This window comes from Malaya genurostris, chromosome 1 (genome assembly GCF_030247185.1).
Source record: "Malaya genurostris strain Urasoe2022 chromosome 1, Malgen_1.1, whole genome shotgun sequence".
Classification (NCBI taxonomy): domain Eukaryota; kingdom Metazoa; phylum Arthropoda; class Insecta; order Diptera; family Culicidae; genus Malaya; species Malaya genurostris.
This window is the reverse complement of record NC_080570.1, coordinates 153,808,286-153,830,195: the sequence shown is the minus strand read 5'-3', so window position 1 is coordinate 153,830,195 and position 21,910 is coordinate 153,808,286. Positions and strand designations below refer to the sequence as shown.

The following is a 21,910-nucleotide window of genomic DNA, read 5'->3' as shown; positions in this document are numbered from 1 at the left end:
TTTGAGTCTTTCTCAAATCTAATGGAGCTGATGATTGCATGCTTGATTTATCTATTTTAATTATGTAGCAATTTTTATGTTGTGTGTTTCTTTGCGGTAGTGTTTTGCATTATTCAAGACATTTCAAATCTTTGCTGCAGAGAATATTTCCAATTTTTATTCAGTTTGTCCAAAAGAATAAATTCTATTTTCAATATTTCTGTAGTTCCTTCCATAGCTGCGTTTTTTGTTTCGGTTTTCGGTTTCGATTTTTGTTTTTATTTTCATCTGTTAGACAAAAAAAAACAAGTGCCAAATATTTACAGTCGATCCAAAATTGTATATGCTAGGTTCTCAGAAACTACCGATGAAATCAAAATTGAACATAAAAATTTGCAATAAATAACGGTTTCAAATTTACCCACCGCCATTCAGTCGGTGCTATTCTTTTAAACGAGACATGATTGACTGACAACCACAATCGGGGTTTTGCCGCATCCAAAGCTCATAAATCAAACCGAAAAAACACAGCGAGTTAAGAGGATCGCATGCCATGGAGCTACTACTGGTACAACTACTCCACCCTTGTTAACCGGTTAGCATCGAGCGGCAGCAAATGTGATGAGGATAATAATTAGCTATATTTAGTTGTTCACAACTTGCTTCCCTCCCTTTCGAAACAACGGAGTGAGTCGTGAAGAGATGGATTAAAGAAAAAAATATGCTGTTTTTTCTTTTGTTAAACATCGGCGTAGGTGTCGTAAGTGTTGAGTGATCGCACGGGAGTAAAACGGGTAGTAAAAACGAGTTCCACTGTGGATCGAGTCTCAATTTCCATAAATACCAAAACTAGTAAATTTTGATTTTTTTTAAATCAAAACAAAGCAAGCCCATACTTTCGATTTGACAAAAGCCTAAATTTATGCTAGAGTGTAGTTCGATAGACAATACGAAAAGAGACGATTGATTGATTGGGTCCGGCAGGAATGTAATATTTCTTTTGGTTATGTTGGTACACGCTACTAAAGCTACGATGTTTTCCATAGTTGACACTTACTTGTCTGATGTCTTCGAAGATGTATTTGAGCTCTTCGTCCAGCAGGATGTACGGATCGATATTGTACTCCCGTATCGGACCGGCCGGTTGCTGTGTGTGAACGGAGCTGTAACCTCGCATGCAGGGGTGTGTGGCTGGTGGAAGGAGCTGTGAACTGCTTGGCTGAAAGAAACAAAAAAGCAAAAAAGCGTTGTTTAGTGGATGATCTTGCTGTTCTAAGAATAATTATTTGTATGATTCATTCGAGGTCATCCGTTACGAAATAAGTTCATTACCAACTCAGGTTTTTGGCGAAAATTTACGTAACTTACTCACTCACTTTCCCCCAAGAACTTAGACTCGAATAAGGCCTTTTCTCATGAACCCACAGGCTGACCACATTGATTTTTGTCCGGGTCCGACTTCCGGTTCCGGAACTATAGGAAAATGGGTTTAAAATTTCAAACCGTCGTTCAGAGCAACAATGCAAACGATGGGTTTTAGATGTCTAGTTCGAAAGCTCTTCGACAGAATTGACATGTAGCCAGTTGACAGTCGTAGGTGACCAGTGAACGTTTCGTCGTGAACAAACGTCACATAAAATGGAATTTGTTTCAGAAAGGGCTTGATTGTACGCATCTCATATTACTCATATTTTCATAAACAGTACTAAGATACTTTCATACTTTTATTAAAAAATTTCGGATACTAATTTTGACACCAATTGATTCAGATTGATTTGAGTAGTTCACAAAAGCATGCTTCAGTGTTTTATGTCACACAGTCAGCATCATTTTTCCAAACTAGTGCTTGACATTTGCGTTGCCTATTTGTAATCAGTGATGCTAATCTAAAAAAAGCCTTCTTAGTCCACTTAGTGGAATTTTCATATATCTTGAAATATCACTATATGTAGGGGGGAGTACATGAAATTTTCGAAATCGAAAAAAAAAATTTTGATGCCAAAAGGCTTAGAATTGCATGAAACGTCGAGATTTAGTGTCATCTCGAAAAAAAATTTTTTTGAAAAAGTCGACTTTTTGGGACTTAGAAAAAATATGAAAATTTTTCTAAGTCCCAGAAAGTTGATGTTTTCAAAAAAAATGTTTTTTGAGAGGACACTAAATTTCGATGTTTTATGCAGTTTTAAGAGTTTCGGCATAAAAAAAAAAATTTCGATTTTGGAAATTTCATGTACTCCCCCCTATGGTGCTTTTTCTAGATCGAAAATTGTCAAACCTTTACCACCGGGCAGCACCCGTTAAGCATGTCCGATTTAGGTCAAATTTTGCATGAAGGCTTTTTTCGAGGTGCTTAAACTTTTGAGCACTAGAACTTAATGAAAATAGAGGTGATCCCAAAATTTTGGCACCCTTATATATATATAAGAGCGGTAAAAATTAACGTGTTTTGTCGGTTACGTCACTTATACAATCATATCTCCGGAACCAAAAGTCACAGCCATTTGATCTTCGAACTTGATCAATGGCCCAACAGTATCTTTCAAACGAGCCCAAGTTTGTTAAAATCGGTTCAGCCATCTCTGAGAAAATCGAGCGCGTTCAAATATCTTCGAAAAGTGCACACACATACACACACACACACACACATACATACACACACAGACATTTTCCGATCTCGTCGAGCTGAGTCGAATGGTATATAACACTATGGGTCTCCGAGGCTCCGTTCGAAAGTCGGGTTTTCCAGCAATTCTAATACCTTTCTATAGAGAAAGGCAAAAAATCCCCTAAATACGCGAACCCGAACATAAGTTTTCTTACAAAACCGAACTCGATCCGTACCCGCTTGAAATAAAAATCTACCCGTACCCGACCCGAATCCAATCCGAACTCGAAAAAAACATCATTCACCGGGTAGAGATAATTCAGAATTCTTTGTTTATTGCCTTTGACTTCGCACTAGAGACGGTTGGGTAAAATTTTTTTCAAATCCGAACCCGATCCAATCGAAAATTAAAAAAAAAACTTTTACCCGTACCCGATCCGAACACAAGATTAATTTTTCTTTCAAGCCCGAACTCGACCCATACCCGATAAAAAAAAAAGCATTTTTTACTCGTGCCCGACCCGAACTTTTACTTGTGAATTACGTATTTGATAGCATTTGGTTCGGGCTTTGGGGGAACTAAGCCTAGACGTATGAAAAAAATTAGTATGCACATATGCAAAATCGTACTTAGAAAAAAAAAGGCGGGCGGTTAATGTCAGAGACATAACTGGAGGACGAATACGAATTCCGAATATAGATAATCCAGTTAGTTGAATTTTGTAACTTTTATAGCTACGCTTTTAGAATTGTAACGATGCACCTATACTAAAGTACGACTTATTGACAACAAACATATTCTGTCACACAATAAAATACCACGGAACAAATACATTTTTTTGTAGATTTAGATATTCAGTAGTTGAAAACCTAGCATAGTCCTAAGAAGTAATTTTGAGGTGCTAGAAAGAACCAATTTGCGGATTTTTTCAATGTTTATAGCTGTGTTTTTGTAAGTAGTTACAGTGCCAGCAGTCCTTTGCTTCAGTTCTACTCGGGGCCCTTGATGTAATGTTCTTCTATGAGCATATATTTCAAACTCTCGGATGTTCCTAAGCTATGGTGCCCAATTGATCACTGTTTTTTTGTACTGATTCAAACAGATTTTGTAAAATTTGGTGTTATAATGTTTGTATATTATAGATTTAGCTGTAGTTTTCATCACCGTCGTGTATCTATTTTTAATGTATATTGTGTCCCTGCATCTAAGTACTACTACATGTGATTTTTTGGTATTATAAAATGATATATCATTTTTACTTTGCTGTGTTTTTCTTAAGGTTCTATCAGGAATCGGAACTAATATGCTCAAGTGACACGTTTCCTTAGTTATTTGGAGTGAATTTTCAACGGGAAACAAATAAACATAAACAACTAAGTATTGTATGACTGTAAATAAATAGAAATGAATTTACTATTGACGGCTTCAGCTCCATTAGAATTCATATGATTCATATGATATGAAGAATATGAATCGCTCGGCGAAGATCGATTATACAGCAAATATACCGAAAAATAGACATATTTTCTGTCCATGTCTTCAATAAGTCAGTCTACCTGTGACACGGATTTTTAAGCTCCGCAAAGGCCAAAGCTCACAAATGTTCCCTTTGTGACTGCCTTTTTTAAGCAGTCATTCAGTCATCGGCACGGGAATACACCTTGACTTGTGAGATCCCGTTTTAGTGGCCTTTTACGACATGGAACAGGAAACCAGTGGATCAATTCTTGGCTGAAATAATTCCGCCGGATACCACACGGCTTATCTGTTTGGTGAGCTTATTCCATCGGGACAGGTGGACCGGAGTGTTATTCTTAGCCAGTTGAAAACCGCTACCGACACTACACGGCTATCTAGGTTGTTCAGAAAAAAAGTTGACAATGAAGATCAACTCCCATTAGTGGCCGAGCAGCCGGTAGATTTACGTCACCTGCACATTTCATTTTTTTTCCGAGAAGACCCATAGCTTTGAACATATCATTCGACTCAGCCCGACGAGATCGGAAAATGTCTGTGTGTATATGTTTGTACGTATGTGTGTGCACCGATTAACGATTTTTTACCACTCAATTTTCTCAAAGATGGCTAAACCGACTTCAATAAACTTAGGCTGTTTTGGTCCAGTTCGAAAATCAAATGGCTGTCATTTCCGGATATGTAATGGTGTAAATGATGTAACTGACAAATCGAGTTGTTTTTTTATCGCTCAGTTTTCCCAGAAATGGCTGAGCCTAGGCTCATTTTTAAGCTATTATTGAATTTTGGATGAAGTTCAAAGATCAAATGGTTGGAACTGTATTCTGAATTAGATTCCTGAGTTTGAAACTGAATTCGAGAACAGTATTCTAGACATGGACTCAAGAATTTAATTCAGGACCTGAATTGCATTATGGATCTGGATTCTGAAACTAAATTCTCGGTTGATTTTTCATTAGGGGTTATAAGCAAGTGACAGTTTTTCTTTAATCACTCTCTCTTTTGATTATTGTGATGTGATTAAAAAGATTTTCTTTGATTTCACTACTCTGTTTGAAAGTCGAAAGTTTCGGGTATCATTTTATGCAAAGAGTTGAGTGATAAACGTGGAAACCGCTTAATAATTAATAGAAGAGAAAGCAAACAAAGAGAAACTGTCGCTTGCTTATACGCCCTAATGAAAACTCAACCGAGAATTATGAACTTTGTTCATTGAACTGAATTCAGATTTTAGATGAGTAGTCTAGAATACAGATTTCAGTTCCCGAACTCAGTTCCAGAAATCAATAAAAAAAAATAATTTGCAGTTGCAGAGGTTTTTTTGTCTAGAATTCAGCTCCAGAATGTTGATGCAAAGCTCAGTTCCACGGTCCAGAGCCAAGATTTCAGTGGCAGAATCAAGAATTCAAGTTAAAAATCCAGAGACAGAACTCGTGTCATGAATTCAGTTCCAGAACTGAATTCTGGAACTGGATTCTGGAATTGAAACTCTGCTTCTGGTTTTTAAAATTGAATTTTAGAGCTGAGTTCAGGAATAGATTTCTGGACCCGGATCTGATTTTGTGACCAAAATCCTAGGCATGGAACTGAATTCTGAACATGAATTTTAGACAGGGATGCTGGGACTGAACTTTAAAACATAATTATCGGACCTGAATTCAGAACCTGAACTCAGAAACCTTATTCTGGTATTCTGAACTCTTCAGAATAGTTCTGGCCCCAGGAACGAATTCCAGAACCTAAATTCCGAACCTAGTTGCAGAACTCAGGTACAGATTACAGTTTCAGAATTCAGTTCCTGAGTTATACTCTAGAATTCAGTTCCAAAACCCAGATCCAGAGCTCAGTTGCAGAATCCTGAGAATCAGAGGTTATGAGTTCAGTTCTAGAATCCAGGTTCAGCACTGAATTCTAGAATTGAGCTCAAGAACCAAATTCTGGCAATAAATTCTGGAACTGAACGAGAAAGTTAATAATTACCTTTTTGAAAGGTTAGTGGAATGAAATTAGAATTGCTTTAAAATAAAAATAAATCCATTTAATTGCACTATAAAATCTTTACTATTTCGCTACTAATGTCACAAACTAGTTACAGACACAGTAACAGACCTTGAATTGATACACTGATAGAGGTTTTAAATAGCAGACCGAAATAGTAGTATCTGTTTCTGTTGCTATCTCGTTACACTAATGGCAATAAATGGACATAATTTTATTTTAAAGCGATCAGGAATGCATCAAAATTTCATTTTTTTTTGGGTAGACCACTTCTAAATCGTTTAAACCAACTTGCACTTGTCGTGACCAATAGAATTTAATTGAATTATATCCTTTTATCTAGCCCCGATTTCAACTTTCCAGAGTCGTTCGCTGAGGAAAACCGATACCACATGTTCCCCGTAACCTTCGATAAGAAATCGATGAAATTCAAGCACATCTGGTATTGGTGTTCTTGTTAGCGGTTTTTGATACCGAAATCCATCTCTAACAGCAAATGGAAAGATTGATCTTCAAACCAGGATTCGCTACTAACAAATTGTTCCTAAAGATGACAATCCAATTTCTTCACCATCCTTTCCATATATCCTATGTAGACAATAAAACAAAAGCTAATCATTTCTATCTTAACAAAATAATCTCACGCATCCAAACAACTCCTCCTTCGCCGAACGGAGACACATCAAAGGAATTCCAACGGGGTTGTTGCTGCACAAATCGCGGCGTAATCGGTGTCACCATAAATTATAATGCATCTAACAGTTTTTGTGTTATTGCTGCTGCCGTTGTTGTCATTTGCAAATAAGTTATCGACGGTGGCACATTCTCAACCCGGGGAGCCCGGGTGCAAGACAATTAAATATTTATGACACACATAAAGTGCAATCGTTCGTTCGTTCGTTCGTTCGTTCATGTGGCAAAAGCAGTAGGCGGTGACGTGGATCAGCAGCAGCAAGAAAGTCTGAAGAAATCAAATTCGTCACAAACTCCAATCAATACGCAAATAATGCAGCAGCTCCTTTCAGTCGTTCGAAGAATCTTCGATCGATTCGATCGGCCGACTGCTCTAATCCCCGCAAGTGCAAAGACAGAGAAGAAGCATTCGGGTGGGTTGCTGGCTCTCGCTTCCGCACCGGTGACCTAAGGATGGGAACGTAAAAAGCTTTTTATTACCCTTACGGGCACCTCCTTCCATTAGGTACGGTTTTGTGCTGACCACAACAATTTACATATAAAAAAAAACTTCGTTCATTCATTCATATTTGCCCACCGGCTACTACGCTATGCGGGGTCTCTCCTCTGCGGGCAGCAGCAGCGGTATTTTTTTCACTTTCCTTTTACGAGTCAGCAACAGCAATTTGAACTGCCACCGCTTGCCCTCTGCCAGACCGTAGCCGAGCGCGCGCGCACGAAGATGCCACCAACCTGCGCAAAACCGACGGACAACAATAGACCTTTGTGGTCACTTATCGAACGAGACCCATCTGCAAACAGCATAATGGGTAATTAATTGCAGCGCTAATTGGAACCGAAGTCAGGAAGCAATTTGCATTCGATTCGATGCAACCAATTCGCACCAGAACACTTCACCTCTGACTCCTCCCTACCGAACTGCGGTCCATTCAAAATTGCACCGTCAGTCGATGGAACAATTGTTATATCGCTTTATTATTTGTTTGTACATATGTATGTAGTAGTCAATTCTGAAGGTTTTCCTTCATCAATCGGGCTCCGGTGATGAATGACGTTTAAATTTTATGGTGCACTAAAATTAGCACTGATGGTGCAATTAAAACTATGGTGCTTGTTGCGAAGACATTTATGGAAATTGCCGGCCAATTTGTCAAACATGATTTACACGCTGTCGAATTCCGGTGACAGAAGGAATTTATCACAATTTTCCTGAAGAGAAGAAAATCGTAAAGTGTTTTTCTCTTTAAAAAAAATTGTCTTCTCTTCTCAACGAATTTAATTGCTGAGCTTACAGGTTACAAAACTTCTAGAAAAAAATATTGCACAGAGATTTGGTTTCAACAAGACGGTACCACATCCCACACGGCACGCCAAACAATGACCAAATTGAGAGCTGCCGCCTCGTAAAGCAGTTTATCTCACGTTTTGGGCCCGTCAAAATCGTGTGATTTAACACCTTCGGACTATTTCTTATGTTGCCATGTTGAGGCTCATGTCTACAAAGTTAAACCAGTAACGATAGACGCACTGGTAGCCAATATTGTAGCATTTATTCGTAAAATAGCGGCCAACATATTGGAAAGAGTGTGCCAAAATTGGACCTTGCACATGAGCCATCTAAAGCGGAGCCACGGCCTACATTTGCATGAAATCGTGTTCAAACAATAAATTATATTGATCACCTAAATACTGTCCCAGAAAGTATGGACGCACTTTGATTTCGCTGTAAATAATTCACAAGTGTTAGATATTCAAATTTTATTCGATATACTGATAATATTAGACTACAACAACAGAATATTATTCTCAACATTTGCTACTTAGCCATTGTAGACTAGCTGGCGCACCTTCTTGCGAACGTTCCTCATTAAATTCCGTACAGACTTCTTGGCGACAAGTTTTGACACGTTTTTTCAATCTTTTTCGAACTGTTGAATGGTTTCGGCTGCCGAGACATGTTTCCTAAGATGTGCCTTCGTTAATGCCTAAAATTCCTCAATTGGTCGAAGTTGTGGGCAATTTGGTGGATTCATGTCTTTTGGGACGAAAGTGACATTTTTGGTAGTATACCATTCTACCGTTGATTTCGAGTAGTGGCACGAAGCAAGATCTGGCCAGAAGACAACAGGATCCTTGAGGCTTCGAATCATGAATAGAAGTCGTTTTTGTAAACATTCCTTGATGTATATTTCGCTGTTCATTGAAGCATTGGTGATGAAGGGTTTCGAAATCTTACCGCAACTACAAATTGCTTGCCAGACCATAGCTTTCTTACCAAATTTTTCGACTTCAATCGATGTCTCGGACTGGTTTAACACTTGCCCTTCTCGCACCGTATAATGTTGTGGTCCCGGCAAGGATTTGTAATCGAGTTTAACATAGGTTTCGTCGTCCATGATTATGCAGTTCAAATTTCCAGCAAGAATCGTATTGTACATCTTTCGAACCCTCGGCTTGATCGATGCTTCTTGTTTCGGACTACGTTTTGGTTGTTTCTGCTTCTTATAGGTTCGAAGATTCAAACGTTCTTTAGCACGAAGAACATTTGACTTCAAAGTGCCCACTTTTTTGGCCACATCCCGAACTGAAACCTCCTTCTTTTGCTCGAACGCCTTCAGTATACGTTTATCCAACTGAGGGTTAGCAGGACCTTTTTTTTCGACCCGTTTTCGGTTCATCCTCAAAGGTGTTATCCTCACCGAACTTCCTGATTGCATTTCGCACGGCTATTTCACTTACTCCTTCCATTTTTGCTATCTTTCTCAGTGATAGTCCGCGTTCTGTGCACCATTTGTACACAATTTTTCGACTTTGTTCTGCTGAAAGTTCACGCATTTCAAAACAAACTAATGAAAACAAGTGGTTAGAGAAGAGTGTAAACAACAGGACGCAGCCATAAAAATTGACAGATTCTGAACCATTGCGAAATGGCAGCGGTTTTTGGTTGCGTACATACTTTCTGGGACAGTCTTTAATCCAGGTTCGGTAATCACTTTCACAAATCGGGCTCAGAATTCAGTTCTGGAATTCAGTTCCGAAATCCAGCTTCAAAAATCAGGTTTATAATTCAGTTCCTAAATTCAGGTTCAGAATTCTGAACATGAATTCAGGGAATAGGCTCTCAAATTGCATTCTGGAATAGAACTCTGTAATGGTGTTCTGGATCTGGACTGTGGAACTAATTCAAGAACCTGGATTCTGCAACTGGTTTCAGAGCTTGAATTTTGGAATCGTCCAGAATTCATGTTCTGAATTTAGTTTCAAAATTCAGTTCCCAAATTCGGTTTCAAAATTTAGTCCCCGAGCTCAGTTTCAGAAACCGTGGTAAAATTCAAAACTCAGCTCCAGAATACAGGTCCTAGTCCAAGAATTCGGTTGTCAAAATCTGTAGCTTTTTCGAAAATTGTGCCTAAAAAGAAATTGAAGTGTCGAAAAAAAATATACACGGAAAAAATCTTTCGATTTTTCAAAAAATCAAAATTGATACGATTTTTTTTTATTTAGATTAAAGAGGTTCATTCGCCTCTCAGGTGACCCTATGTTCGGGGTTCGTATGTTGATAAATTCTCCGCTATTCCAACGCACCATTTTTTAAATTTTATACCTAAAAAAAATGTCAAGTTACATGAAATCCAATGAAGGTTAAAACAACAAAGAAATTTTTTTAACGATTTTCAAAGAACGATGTTTTCATAGGAATAAATGCGTCTTGGCAGTGAAATATTATTCTCCAAGCTACGCTCGATGAAAAGGTTTATAGAGAGATATTTTCTAAATATAGTCATTTTCGAGATATATTAGAAAAAATCCAGAAAATGGATAGCTCTTGAGAATACGCCTTTTTATAAATTAGTCTGGGATCTCAATCGCCAAATCTTTGTAATCTTCATGAAATTTTGAATAAATTATTCGTTGACTTCAAGACAATGTTGTTTTCGGTATATTTTGAAAACCAAATTGGAAAAAATTACTGATTTTAAAAAATAAACAATTTTTTATAAATTAGGCGCGGTTTTCCATAAGCATTAATTAGGCAGAATATTTTTAAGCTGCAGAGGAGTGTATCGAAAATAAGCTATCCACAAATTTGTCTTTCAAATTATGATAAAAAACGATATTTTATTCAAACTAAAAATTGATCCTTTATTGTACGAGGTTAAACTTGAGCATAAAGAAAACCGGATGAAATTTAAGTTATTCCTTCACGAGTTTTCGAACTTTTGATCGAACGCTCTTCATCAAGTTCCGGACAAGTGTTGCATCGCATTTTTTGGACGCTTGAGCCCAAATGTTTTTGAGCTCCTTCATGTTCCCAGCTGCCTTACCAGTCTTCTTGAAGATCCTCTTCACGATTGCCCAGTAACGTTTGATGGGTCGAAGCTGAGGGCAATTTGGTGGGTTGATATTTTTCTCAAGGAAATTTATACCCTTTTCCTCAAGCCAATTGAGAGAGGTTTTTGGCATAGTGAGCCGACGCTAAATCCAGCCAAAACAGTAGAGGTGTACTATGCTTCTTAAATAAAGGCAGCAATCTCTTCTGGAGACACTCAGATCGATAGATTTCTACATTTATAGTTTCGGTAGTGTAAAAAATGGTTGACTTCAAACCACAGGAACATATTGCTTGCCATACCAGTACCTTTCGACCGAATTTCTCCACTTGAATCGACCTGTCCGTATAGCTCACATTCTCCCCAACGAAGATAGTAAAGTATTGTGGACCTGGAAGGGTTTTTGAGTCCTCCTTTACATAAGTCTCATCGTCCATCAAAACGGATACATTCGGACACTGAAAAAGACGCGAATACAATTTCCGGGCCTTTGTTGCTGCTCGCTTCTTCTGTTCTACACTTTGTTTCGAGATTTTCTGCTTCTTGTAGGTCTTCAGGTGATTTCGCCTCTTGATACGCTGGATCATTCCAACACTCACGCCAAATCACGTATTAACATTGATTTGTTCTTCATGATTGAAGATACCACTTTCTGGTCCAGTTTCGGGTTGGAAGAACCGGGTTTCCTGCCTCTTCCTTGTAGCTCATTCAAAGAATAGTGTTCCCCAAACTTATTAATGATGGTTCTAACACTGGCATGATGAACCAAACCCGGACTGATGAACCAAACCGCTTCGCCAGTTTTCGCATAGTAATACCCCCCTCACTTAGCCATGTGCCCAGAACCTTAATTTTCACTTCCTTTTCAATACGCGAAATTTTGAAAACGCAGAATTTCAACCGCACGAACAAGTAAACAAACTGACAGCTGACAGCCAAACGCACAGCAGGCTTTGATCTGAGCATAAAAAACCATCACAAATACATGCGTACAACACAAATGTATGTCGATAGCTTATTTTCGATACACTCCTAAAGCACAATATTGAAGATATAATTTGCGAAAATAATAAGACAATTGTGTATATTTTAACTAACCTCTGATAACTACATATTTAAGCTATAACAGATGGGCTGAAAAGTTCGTATCGTTTCTATGAGAGGGCGCCACTAGAATTAAATCCATACCATTTTCAGTTAGTAACAACCTTCAAAAGATACGTGTATAAATTTGACAGCTGTCTGATTATTAGTTTGTGAGATATTGCATTTTGAGTGAAGCTACTTTTGTTATTGTGAAAAAAAAATGGAAAAAAATGAATTTCGTGTGTTGATGAAACACTACTTTTTGATGAAAAAAAGTGCCGCCGATACCAAAAAATGGCTTGATGAGTGTTATCCAGACTCTGCACCGGGCGAAGCAACAATTCGTAAGTGGTTTGCAAAATTTCGTACTGGTCATATGAGCACCGAAGACGATGAACGCAGTGGACGTCCAAAAGAGGCTGTTATCGATGAAAACGTGAAAAAAATCCACAAAATGATTTTCAATGACCGTGAAGTGAAGTTGATCGAGATAGCTGACACCCTAAAGATATCAAAGGAACGTGTTGGACATATTATTCACGAATATTTGGATATGAGAAAGCTTTGTGCAAAATGGGTGCCGCGTGAGCTCACAATCGATCAAAAACAACAACGAATTGATGATTCTGAGCAGTGTTTGGAGCTGTTATATCGAAATAAAACCGTTTTTTTTTTCGTCGATATATAACAATGGACGAAACATGGCTCCATCACTTCACTCCGGAGTCCAATCGACAGTCAGCTGAGTGGACTGCACGCGATGAACCGAACCCAAAGCGTGGAAAGACTCAACAATCGGCCGGTAAGGTTATGGCGTCTGTATTTTGGGATTCGCATGGTATAATTTTCATCGACTACCTTGAAAAGGGGAAAACCATCAACAGTGACTATTATATAGCGTTATTAGAGCGTTTGAAGGACGAAATTTCAAAAAACGGCCTCATTTGAAGAAGAAAAAAGTTTTGTTTCATCAAGACAATGCACCGTGTCACAAGTCGATGAAAACCATGTTGAAATTGAACGAATTGGGCTTCGAATTACTTCCTCATCCACCGTATTCTCCAGATTTGGCCCCCAGTGACTTTTTCCTGTTCTCAGACCTCAAGAGAATGCTCGCTGGTAAAAAATTTAGAAGCAATGAAGAGGTAATCGCTGAAACTGAGGCCTATTTTGAGGCAAAGGACAAATCGTACTACAAAAATGGTATCGAAAAGTTGGAAGATCGCTATAATCGCTGTATCGCTTCTGATGGCAATTATGTTGAATGATAAAAACGAATTTTGGCAAAAAAATGTGTGTTTCTATTAAACGATACGAACTTTTCAGCCGAACTGTTATATGATAGCTTATTTCTTCGTTTGTTGAAAATAAATTCGCAGCAATTGTTGGAATGAAGCAATGATATTTTTGTGAGTTTTGAAATTTCTAATCGACCGAAAATTTTGATACAATATTTTTGAGATATTATACTTTCAAACAAAAATATAACACCCGTCTCACCATTTCCTAATCGTTTTCCTTGTGCTCAATATGACACTTAACATTGGATATGATCTCAACTGGTGGTGCCATCTTTTACAGAAAAATAATAAAACAATTGTCGTTTTGCAAACAATTTTATTCATTTCCCATCGGCATCATTACTCATTCCAGTTGTATATTTTAACTTACCTGTGATAATTAGCTATATTTGATAGCACATTTCTTCGTTTGTTGAAAATAATAAAATAATTGTATTTTCTGTTACTGGAATGAAGCAATGATATTTTTGTAAGTTTTAAAATTTCTAATCGACTGGAAATTTTGATACAATATTCTTGCGATATTATACTTTCAAACAAAAATATAATACCCTTCTCCACATTTCCTAATCGTTTTCCTTGTGTTCAATATGACACTTTAAGATCCAATTCCGATGGAGAACGTTACATTTTTGTAACAATTTTCACAACCGATTCTTTTATGTATGAGCATGAAGTTGGCTTGGACACGGAACGACCGAAATTAGCTCTGCGCCTAATTCGTATTACTGTTTTTGAATTAGTTGATTTTAACAACAAAATTTCCAAAATAACTATAAAATTAGTTAAAATTGAGAATTTATTTGCTGAAAAAAACTCTTATTTTTAGAGAATGTGTTTGGTTGGCGAATATTCTGGACACAAACCAGCAATATTTCAATCCAACACGAATTCTCATTAACAACTAATTTTGTTTTTAAAATCAGAAAATTTGTTTCTATTTATCTACCACCAGTTTATTAGCTACAAAATTCATGAGAAGTGTCAAAACAAAACAATCCATTAAAAAGCTAAAAGGGGCAGTCTTGTTGAAACTGCTTGCAAATTGTTTAATGTTTTTCGCATGTGTTACGATATATCCATATATAAATTTCTAAACCGGTATGTAAAAATGACGTAAACTGTTAGTGGAAAGTGTATTTATTCAGAATTTGTGCGCATTTGAAGCGATTGTGCGTACTAATGTTTTAACGCGGAACAGTGAAGTGAGTTTCGAATGTTGCACTCTAATTGTATATGTCAAATGATGTTTTTTGTATCTTCCGGGCTACGCCGTCCGGTGTACTACTTGTGATCGGTTTTTGTTTTCCGAGTGCTCAAAGTTTTTAGTGAGAGAGTCGATTTCGCGAAGTCGAATGAAGAAAACAGCGATTTAAAAGGAAAAAATTCAAAAAGATGTTAATATTTCGTTGTCTTTTTCTCCAATACAACATCGTATTTATACCTGCCAATATAGAAAAGACAACCGCGACTGACATTTTTTTCGGTAGTAGTGTGCCATCTAGTGGGTAGTAGTCATTACGGTGTTAGCGTTATTTCGGCGACAGAGCGCCATATAGCTGCAAATTGCAGAAACCAATTCAACCATTTATGTTGGTTGAAAACAACGTTCTATTTCTCTAATTCAACTAAAAAATTAGTTGAATGGAAATGAAGTGTGCCTTAGCTAAGAAATGACAATTGGTGAATTCAACTAAAAAAATAGCCATTTCAATAAATATTTTATTATTATCAAGGAAATTAGAATAAAAAATTTAAATTAGCAAAAGTAAGAATTTTTTAGTTGTCTCAAAAAATAACTAACTAACATCAGAAAATCAACTAATTTTTTCGCCAAAATGCTGATATCGGTCTTTCCGTGGAAGATTGTCACTCGGAATCATCAACCAGGATTTTTACTCTGGAAAAACTACTGTGTGTCCGATGAAGTTACATCATACTGACCAATGTCTATGACCACCAAATTGATTTTTCCTGTGACCAGCAGCGAGTACAACGTGGTCATCTACAATGTGTAGTAGTAGTACTACGTGACCTTTCGTTGTTCGTCCGACAAAGTGAAATAATTGAACAAACGAAAAACAGGCCGCGCGCTTGGGAAAATTCGTCGTTTTTCGTCCGGAGCTGCGCGCCACTGAACTAAAAAGGTCACAACAGCAAAAAAAAACGACAAATTTCCAATTTTATTTAACATGGTAGGTTCAGCAGCCTAGCGTGGCATTCCGGCGGCCATGCTGCGAAAGGTCAAACGGCGGCAGTCGTTGCTGGCGGCGGCGGCGATGGTGACTTTGGCCCTTCGGCGCATTAATTATTGAAATTATGAACTACATAAGTCAGTCGGGGTTGTTCTGTCAGTCGGGGTTGTTCTGTCAGTCAGTCATCAATCACGAACGGGTCCCGTTTGTCGGTCGGTCGGGTGACAGGCGTCAAGCAGGGTGTCCCACAGCCGTGATAAGTTTGGTTTCGAATTGTTTCTCGCTGGGATATTTACAGACAATTGTTAGCGACGATGTATCCCGAAAATTCGCGTCTTTTAGCATATGCTGATTTCTAATAGCTACTGTCAGCCTAGCACACCGATCATTTTCCGTTCGTATCCGTTGACAACGTGCTTGAGGCGAATTTCATGACTGACAGGTCAGTTAAATTAAATTACGACAAGACCTGCTTGGAGCGATCTGCTGGTGCCGTAAATCAGGGTGGCGACCAACAACTTCAGAACTGCCTTTTTTGTGGTAGTTTGTTTGCAATTGTCACTCGAGAAGGCAGTGTCACCTGTTGTGTCGGTGATCTTTTTTTTTTCTACAGCCGACTAACAATGCAATCATGAGCGAAGTCCAGGTTCAAATCGAAGTCATCCGAAGCAATACGTCATCTCGTAACTAACGGACCGAAATAACTGTTATTTGCTGTGCTTTTCTTGGCTGATGTAACAAGCCCCGTGGTTGGTTGGGGTCTAGCTAGACTCAATTAAAACGATCACACCACAAATTTGCCGATTGAAAAGAAAAAAAACAGTGCTCAGGTGCACCGGCGACTGCGGTTCGATTATGAAATGAATCGTCAGCTTTAGTAGACTGTTGCGATATAGAACAAACATACCCACTTGAGATTGAGGGGAATCGCGACGGTGAAAAACTCAGCACTGATGGCCTAATCAGCCAAACAAAACAAAACAAAAACAAAAACGCTTCATCAAGAAAAAGTAAGCTGACAACAAAAACGCGAGGGGTTCGTCGGCGATGGTGGCGTTCAGTAGTTTCCTTGACGCCGTTTCGTCTTTCGGAAAGACTTCAATTAGCGAAAGCAAAACGAACCCTCCCTTCGGACAGAGACCGATAGACAGACAGACAGACCGTCTGACGAATTGTCCATTCATCTAGCCAGACCATGTGTGAGTACAGATAATAATAATGATAATGATGTTCAGCGCCGAATAGCTGACTGACAGCGACCGACAGAATGAGTTAATGCCCGATGTCAAGCCCGCGTCCGTTCCGAGCAAAAAAAAAACTGTCAATTTTTTCTTCTTCTTTCACAGTAGCTTATCACCGAAGACAGTTCAGGGTGACGGGATTGATTGGTACATGTCGGTTTGGTAACCATCTCGGTACGCTTCTTGATTATGCAGGATTTGATTAATCAACAACCGCTGAAAGTGACACAATTCTCTTTCGTCATCCCGCCCGTCTAGTCAGAATCCCCATGCACTTCCGAGCGTGTCGAAGGCTTTTCTCAAATAGCTACAACAAATGCGGCCAAAACGTCAAACACACGCAGCTTCTGTTCTCAGCACACGCACCGCTCGAACAGGTTGTGTCTACGCGGGAAAGAATGTCAATCTTGTTATGGTCCGCCGAGCCGTCCGAGACTCCGAGCCGAGCTATGTTGCGAGCATGACACAGTTACGTTTGCACTTGATACCGATTTCGAGCTCCCCTCCTTGGGCCCCCGGTGCTCTAGTCCCTACGTGACCGCTCCGGCTCGCCGGTGGCACTTCCAATCGTCACCGCCACCGTCCACCGATCACCGGATCAGGAAAGTATCGACTGACTGGCGGGTTGGCTGGCTGGCCACGCTGGTCCTACTTCGACGAAAGGTAAACGATTTGGACTAGATCAATCGAATTAGCGTGAAACCGGTTTCGGTATTTTTTGTTTCATCTCTGCTTCACTCTCGCTTGTGTTTGCGCTGTGCCTTCTCGAGGCAGTGGTGGTGGTGGTGGTGGTGGTGGCGGCGATGGGGACAATGGCAGCGGCATCGAGGCTTCGGGTTCAATAGCTGCGGCTCGCCAACGGTGTTCCTTCTCTGTGTGCCGGCAGCGACGGCCGAATGAGTCGCGATATCATCGGAGATTTAATCCTATTAGCATGGAAGTTAAACTTTCCTGCCCTTCGGAACTCGGTGACCGTGGGGATTCCGTGCGGTTTTTTTGGTGCGGATTTGTGCTCTGGTGGATTTGCCATAAATTAAGGAGAAACAAAAATAGCCTTGCTCAAATATTTACATGAGATATATGTCAATCAAAAATTTGTATTTCCTATGCTTGGAATGAACCCTGGTCGGTAACTCCTTCAACCATATTAGGTATAAACATCAACCCAATGATTGGTGAAAAATCACAATTCTTTTCTGTGCTAAGTTTTGTTTAAGATTCCTCTTCGATTATACAGTGCATCGCAGAAAAAAATATGCGCTTCTGCGCCCTAGAGGTTCTCCTTGAATCCTCGGTTGGTACAACTGTCAAATAATGCCACTAACTGTTCTCCTTTATCTCGGAGATGACTGCACCGATTTTCACAAACTTAAGCTCAAATAAACGGTTAAGTTGAATTTTATCCGGATCCGAATTTCGGTTTCAGAGTTACATAACGAAGTGTGTTTTAAATTTTCAAACCACCGTATAGAGCGACGATTTTCTGGAATGTTTTTTTAATGTGGAACACATTTTTGTTTTCTATATAGCGGTGCAAACTAGAAACTCAAGAAAAATACACGTAGAAATGTGGTCAGGTTTTGAACAATTACAGCTCAGTCAATTTTGTATCAATTATTAATATTATGTCACAATTTGATTGGAAATATTTCTACGTATTGATTTGAATGTTCATAGCTATGTATTTTGTATTTTATATCATTGAAATGTTGATTAATAGCTAGCAGTGTCCTATTTTGGCTGAAAAAAGATCTCCGGCATACCGGATTTCCCTGCCATAGTCGACAATTTTGAAGGAGTAAGCGATATATCAAAGGGAAAGCAGCGCTCTGATTGGTCAATCGAAGCAAAAGCAAATTATAGCTAACGTTTCAGTCTTATGCGTAGCTTGCTAGAGGTAGGTTGTTGCTACACAGCAAGACAAAAAGTGCCATAAACGATTTGAAGCTTTTATTAGTATGCTCTGTTCTTGTGTCATGCAAGATTGGATGAAATCCCATGTTATGTCGTTTCGCCTGAAAAATTGACAACTACCCCAGGGTAAATTTTGAATGCTTAAGACTTATTTCTAATTTATATTAAATGAACTCGATTGATAATGAGAAATATTTTATCGCTTCAACCGAAATCGCAAAATGGTAGTAATGGTAGAGAAACGCTATAAAAATAACTGCTTGCATACAAAACTTGAACACAAGCTTGGTGAAGAGAAGCTTAAATATCGATATCCGTATCGCAAGCATGTACAAACAATTAATTGTATACATTTGGGCTATTGATGTAATTTCGTCGGCTACGAAACAAATACAAATCACGATAGAGTCTATATTCTGGGTTCGCGTGTTCGGTGTTGATTCCTAATAAGGATCAATCTAAGCAGACTTGTGCATTTGCGGATTCAAAAAAGTGACGATTAATTGAAAATGTAAATCATTGGAAATTTTGGTTGCCTTGTTCCACATTAACGGCTCGAACAACACCATGAGGCTGATCCTTGTAGTTTTTTTCTTATAAATTTGTCTCACATCTATTTCAATTTGTAGGTTATGTTAGTTGCAGGTCACTCGATCTGACTATGGCTTTGCCGGTTCCGAAAATTGTGGTCAAAAACGGTCCAAAACAGAACCAGATTGATTTACTCATAAATGGCTTAACCGACATTCACAAACTTATGCTCAAACGAAACGTCTTGTGGTCCCGAAGGTTGCTGTTGAATTTTATTCGTATCCGATTTCTGGTTCCGGAGTTACAGGGTGAAAAGTTAAATGTTTCGTTTAGTCGTTTAGAGCGTTAAATTTCGGACACTAAAATAATAGTAACAACAACAAAATACACATAATTCATCAAAACTGCACAACAAAAAAAATGAAAGATGAATCGAAAATTAGATTGAAAACTATCATCGATTTAAAACTATATTGGAAAGCATTGATTTTTCAATTATGTAGACTGCATTTTTTTAAATAACGCTTGATTTTACCTCAAAAGTACATTGAATAATAAGGACCCGTAAAGTAACTTTATATTAACTTTCTTGCTCTAAATATGTGCATGGAAAAAATTGTAAATATTCTTATCTGAGTGGTTGTTTTTTTCTCAGAATATTAAAGTTATATGTGTGTTAGAAAAAGTAGATTAGGATGCTACTTTTTCTTTCTGAAAAATCCTCGTAAAACCTGTTATTAGGATCCATACGGTATCCTCCGTTACTCCATTTTCTCTTGAAACCATCGGTACTATTTACTTTCTCAGTTTACGCTCAACTAGAGCCCAGTGCATCTTTATTGGACGAAACTCTGGACTGTTGGGAGGGTTGTCTGTTTTTGGCAGGTCAGGGTAATTTCCCCGAAATAGTCATTTAGTCGAATATCATTCCGTTGAAAACCATTTTGTCGAAATCCGTTTCACCGGAAGCCGTTTCCTCGAAAGCTGTTTCACCGAAAGTCCTTTCACCGAAAACCGTTTCAACAACAGCTGTTTCATCGAAAGTCGTTTCATCGGAAGTCGTTTCAACGAAAGTTATTTCACCGAAAGCCGTTTCACCAAAAGTCGTTTCACCGAAAGCCGTTCTACCGGAAACCGTTTCACCGAATGTCGTTTCTCCGGAAGCCGTTTCGTTGAAAGGCGTTTCGTCGAAAGCCGTCTTACCGAAAGCCGTTTCATCGAAAGCTGTTTCACCGAAAGCCGTTTTACCGGAAGCTGTTTCACCGAATGTCGTTTCTCCGGAAGCCGTTTCGTTGAAAGCCGTTTCGTCGAAAGCCGTTTTACCGAAAGCCGTTTCATCGAAAGCTGTTTCACCGGAAGTCATTTCTCCGGAAGCTGTTTCGTCGAAGACCGTTTCACCGAAACCGTTTCATCAACAGCTGTTTCATCGAAAGTCGTTTCATCGATAGTCGTTTCAACGAAAGTCATTTCATCGAAAGCCGTTTCATCAAAAGTCGTTTCATCGAAAGCCGTTCTACCGGAAGCCGTTTCATCGAAAGCTGTTTCACCGGAAGTCATTTCTCCGAAAGCTGTTTCGTCGAAAGCCGTTTTACCAATAGCAATTTCGTCAAAAGCCGTTTCGCCGAAAGCCGTTCCACCGAAAGCTGTTTTACCGGAAGCCGTTTCACCGAATGCCGTTTCTTCGGGAGCTGTTTCATCGAAAGCCGTTTCAGCGGTAGCTGATTCACTGAAAGTCATTTCTTCGGGAGCTGTTTCATCGAAAGCCGTTTCGTCTAAAGCCGTTTCACCGAAAGTAATTTCGCCAAAAGCCATTTCACCACAAGTCGTTTCACCGAATGCCGTTTCTTCGAATGCCATTTCGTCGAATGGGTCATTCCGCCGAATCATTCAATTGTCCTTATATCGTAATTGGAATTGTTTTAAAATAAATACAAATGAAAAACTTGTTGACTTTATTAACTACTTAGCATCAAAGCATTTTCTTTAGTGTATTGACCAGACAAATGTTTGCGGTGTTTTCCGTTAACAGAGTGCAACTGAAAAAAATATCCAATGCGGCTTCGTCACTTCGTGTTTTTTTTGCGAGTGCTGTCCGACCTCGCTACCGCTCGTGTGGCCCTAACTAAAGCAAAAAAATCTAGCTTTTAATAAACCGTGTGAACGAGGTTATGCTGGCGTCGCCTTGGATTCGGTTGTGTGGTTCGGTCACATCCATAATTTAGGAGATATAAAAACAAATGAATATTTTGAAAGCATATTTTTAATTTGTTTTATTGATAATGTACTGTGTTCGAAGTTACCCCTTCGGCGAAATGCCTGAGAAATGACACTTCCGGCGAAACTACTTTCGACGAAATAAGCTGCTCCCGTTTTTGGCATGTATTTGACCTCTTGTACCTTATACCACTCTTGGACGGATTTTGAATAATGGCAAGAGGCCACATCAGGCCAAAACAGAGCTGGAGAATCTTATAGGTGGTTGCAATCACTTTCGCAAACATTTTTTCTCGTACACAGGTGCCTTATTGATGGTATCAGTCGAAACTAATCTCTAAGATT

The 21,910-nt window shown here is 38.9% G+C and overlaps 1 protein-coding gene across 4 annotated transcripts in view; it reads right to left on the bottom strand.

Annotated features, from left to right (window-relative positions):
* LOC131426253 (all trans-polyprenyl-diphosphate synthase PDSS1) overlaps positions 1-21,910 on the bottom strand; it is a 228,721-nt gene that overhangs the window by 95,647 nt on the left and 111,164 nt on the right. For all 4 annotated transcript variants that reach the window (XM_058588844.1, XM_058588843.1, XM_058588845.1 and 1 more), the window contains exon 3: positions 1,037-1,198. In XM_058588844.1, coding sequence (XP_058444827.1) covers positions 1,037-1,198 — 162 coding nt within the window. The remainder of the gene's footprint in view (positions 1-1,036; positions 1,199-21,910) is intronic.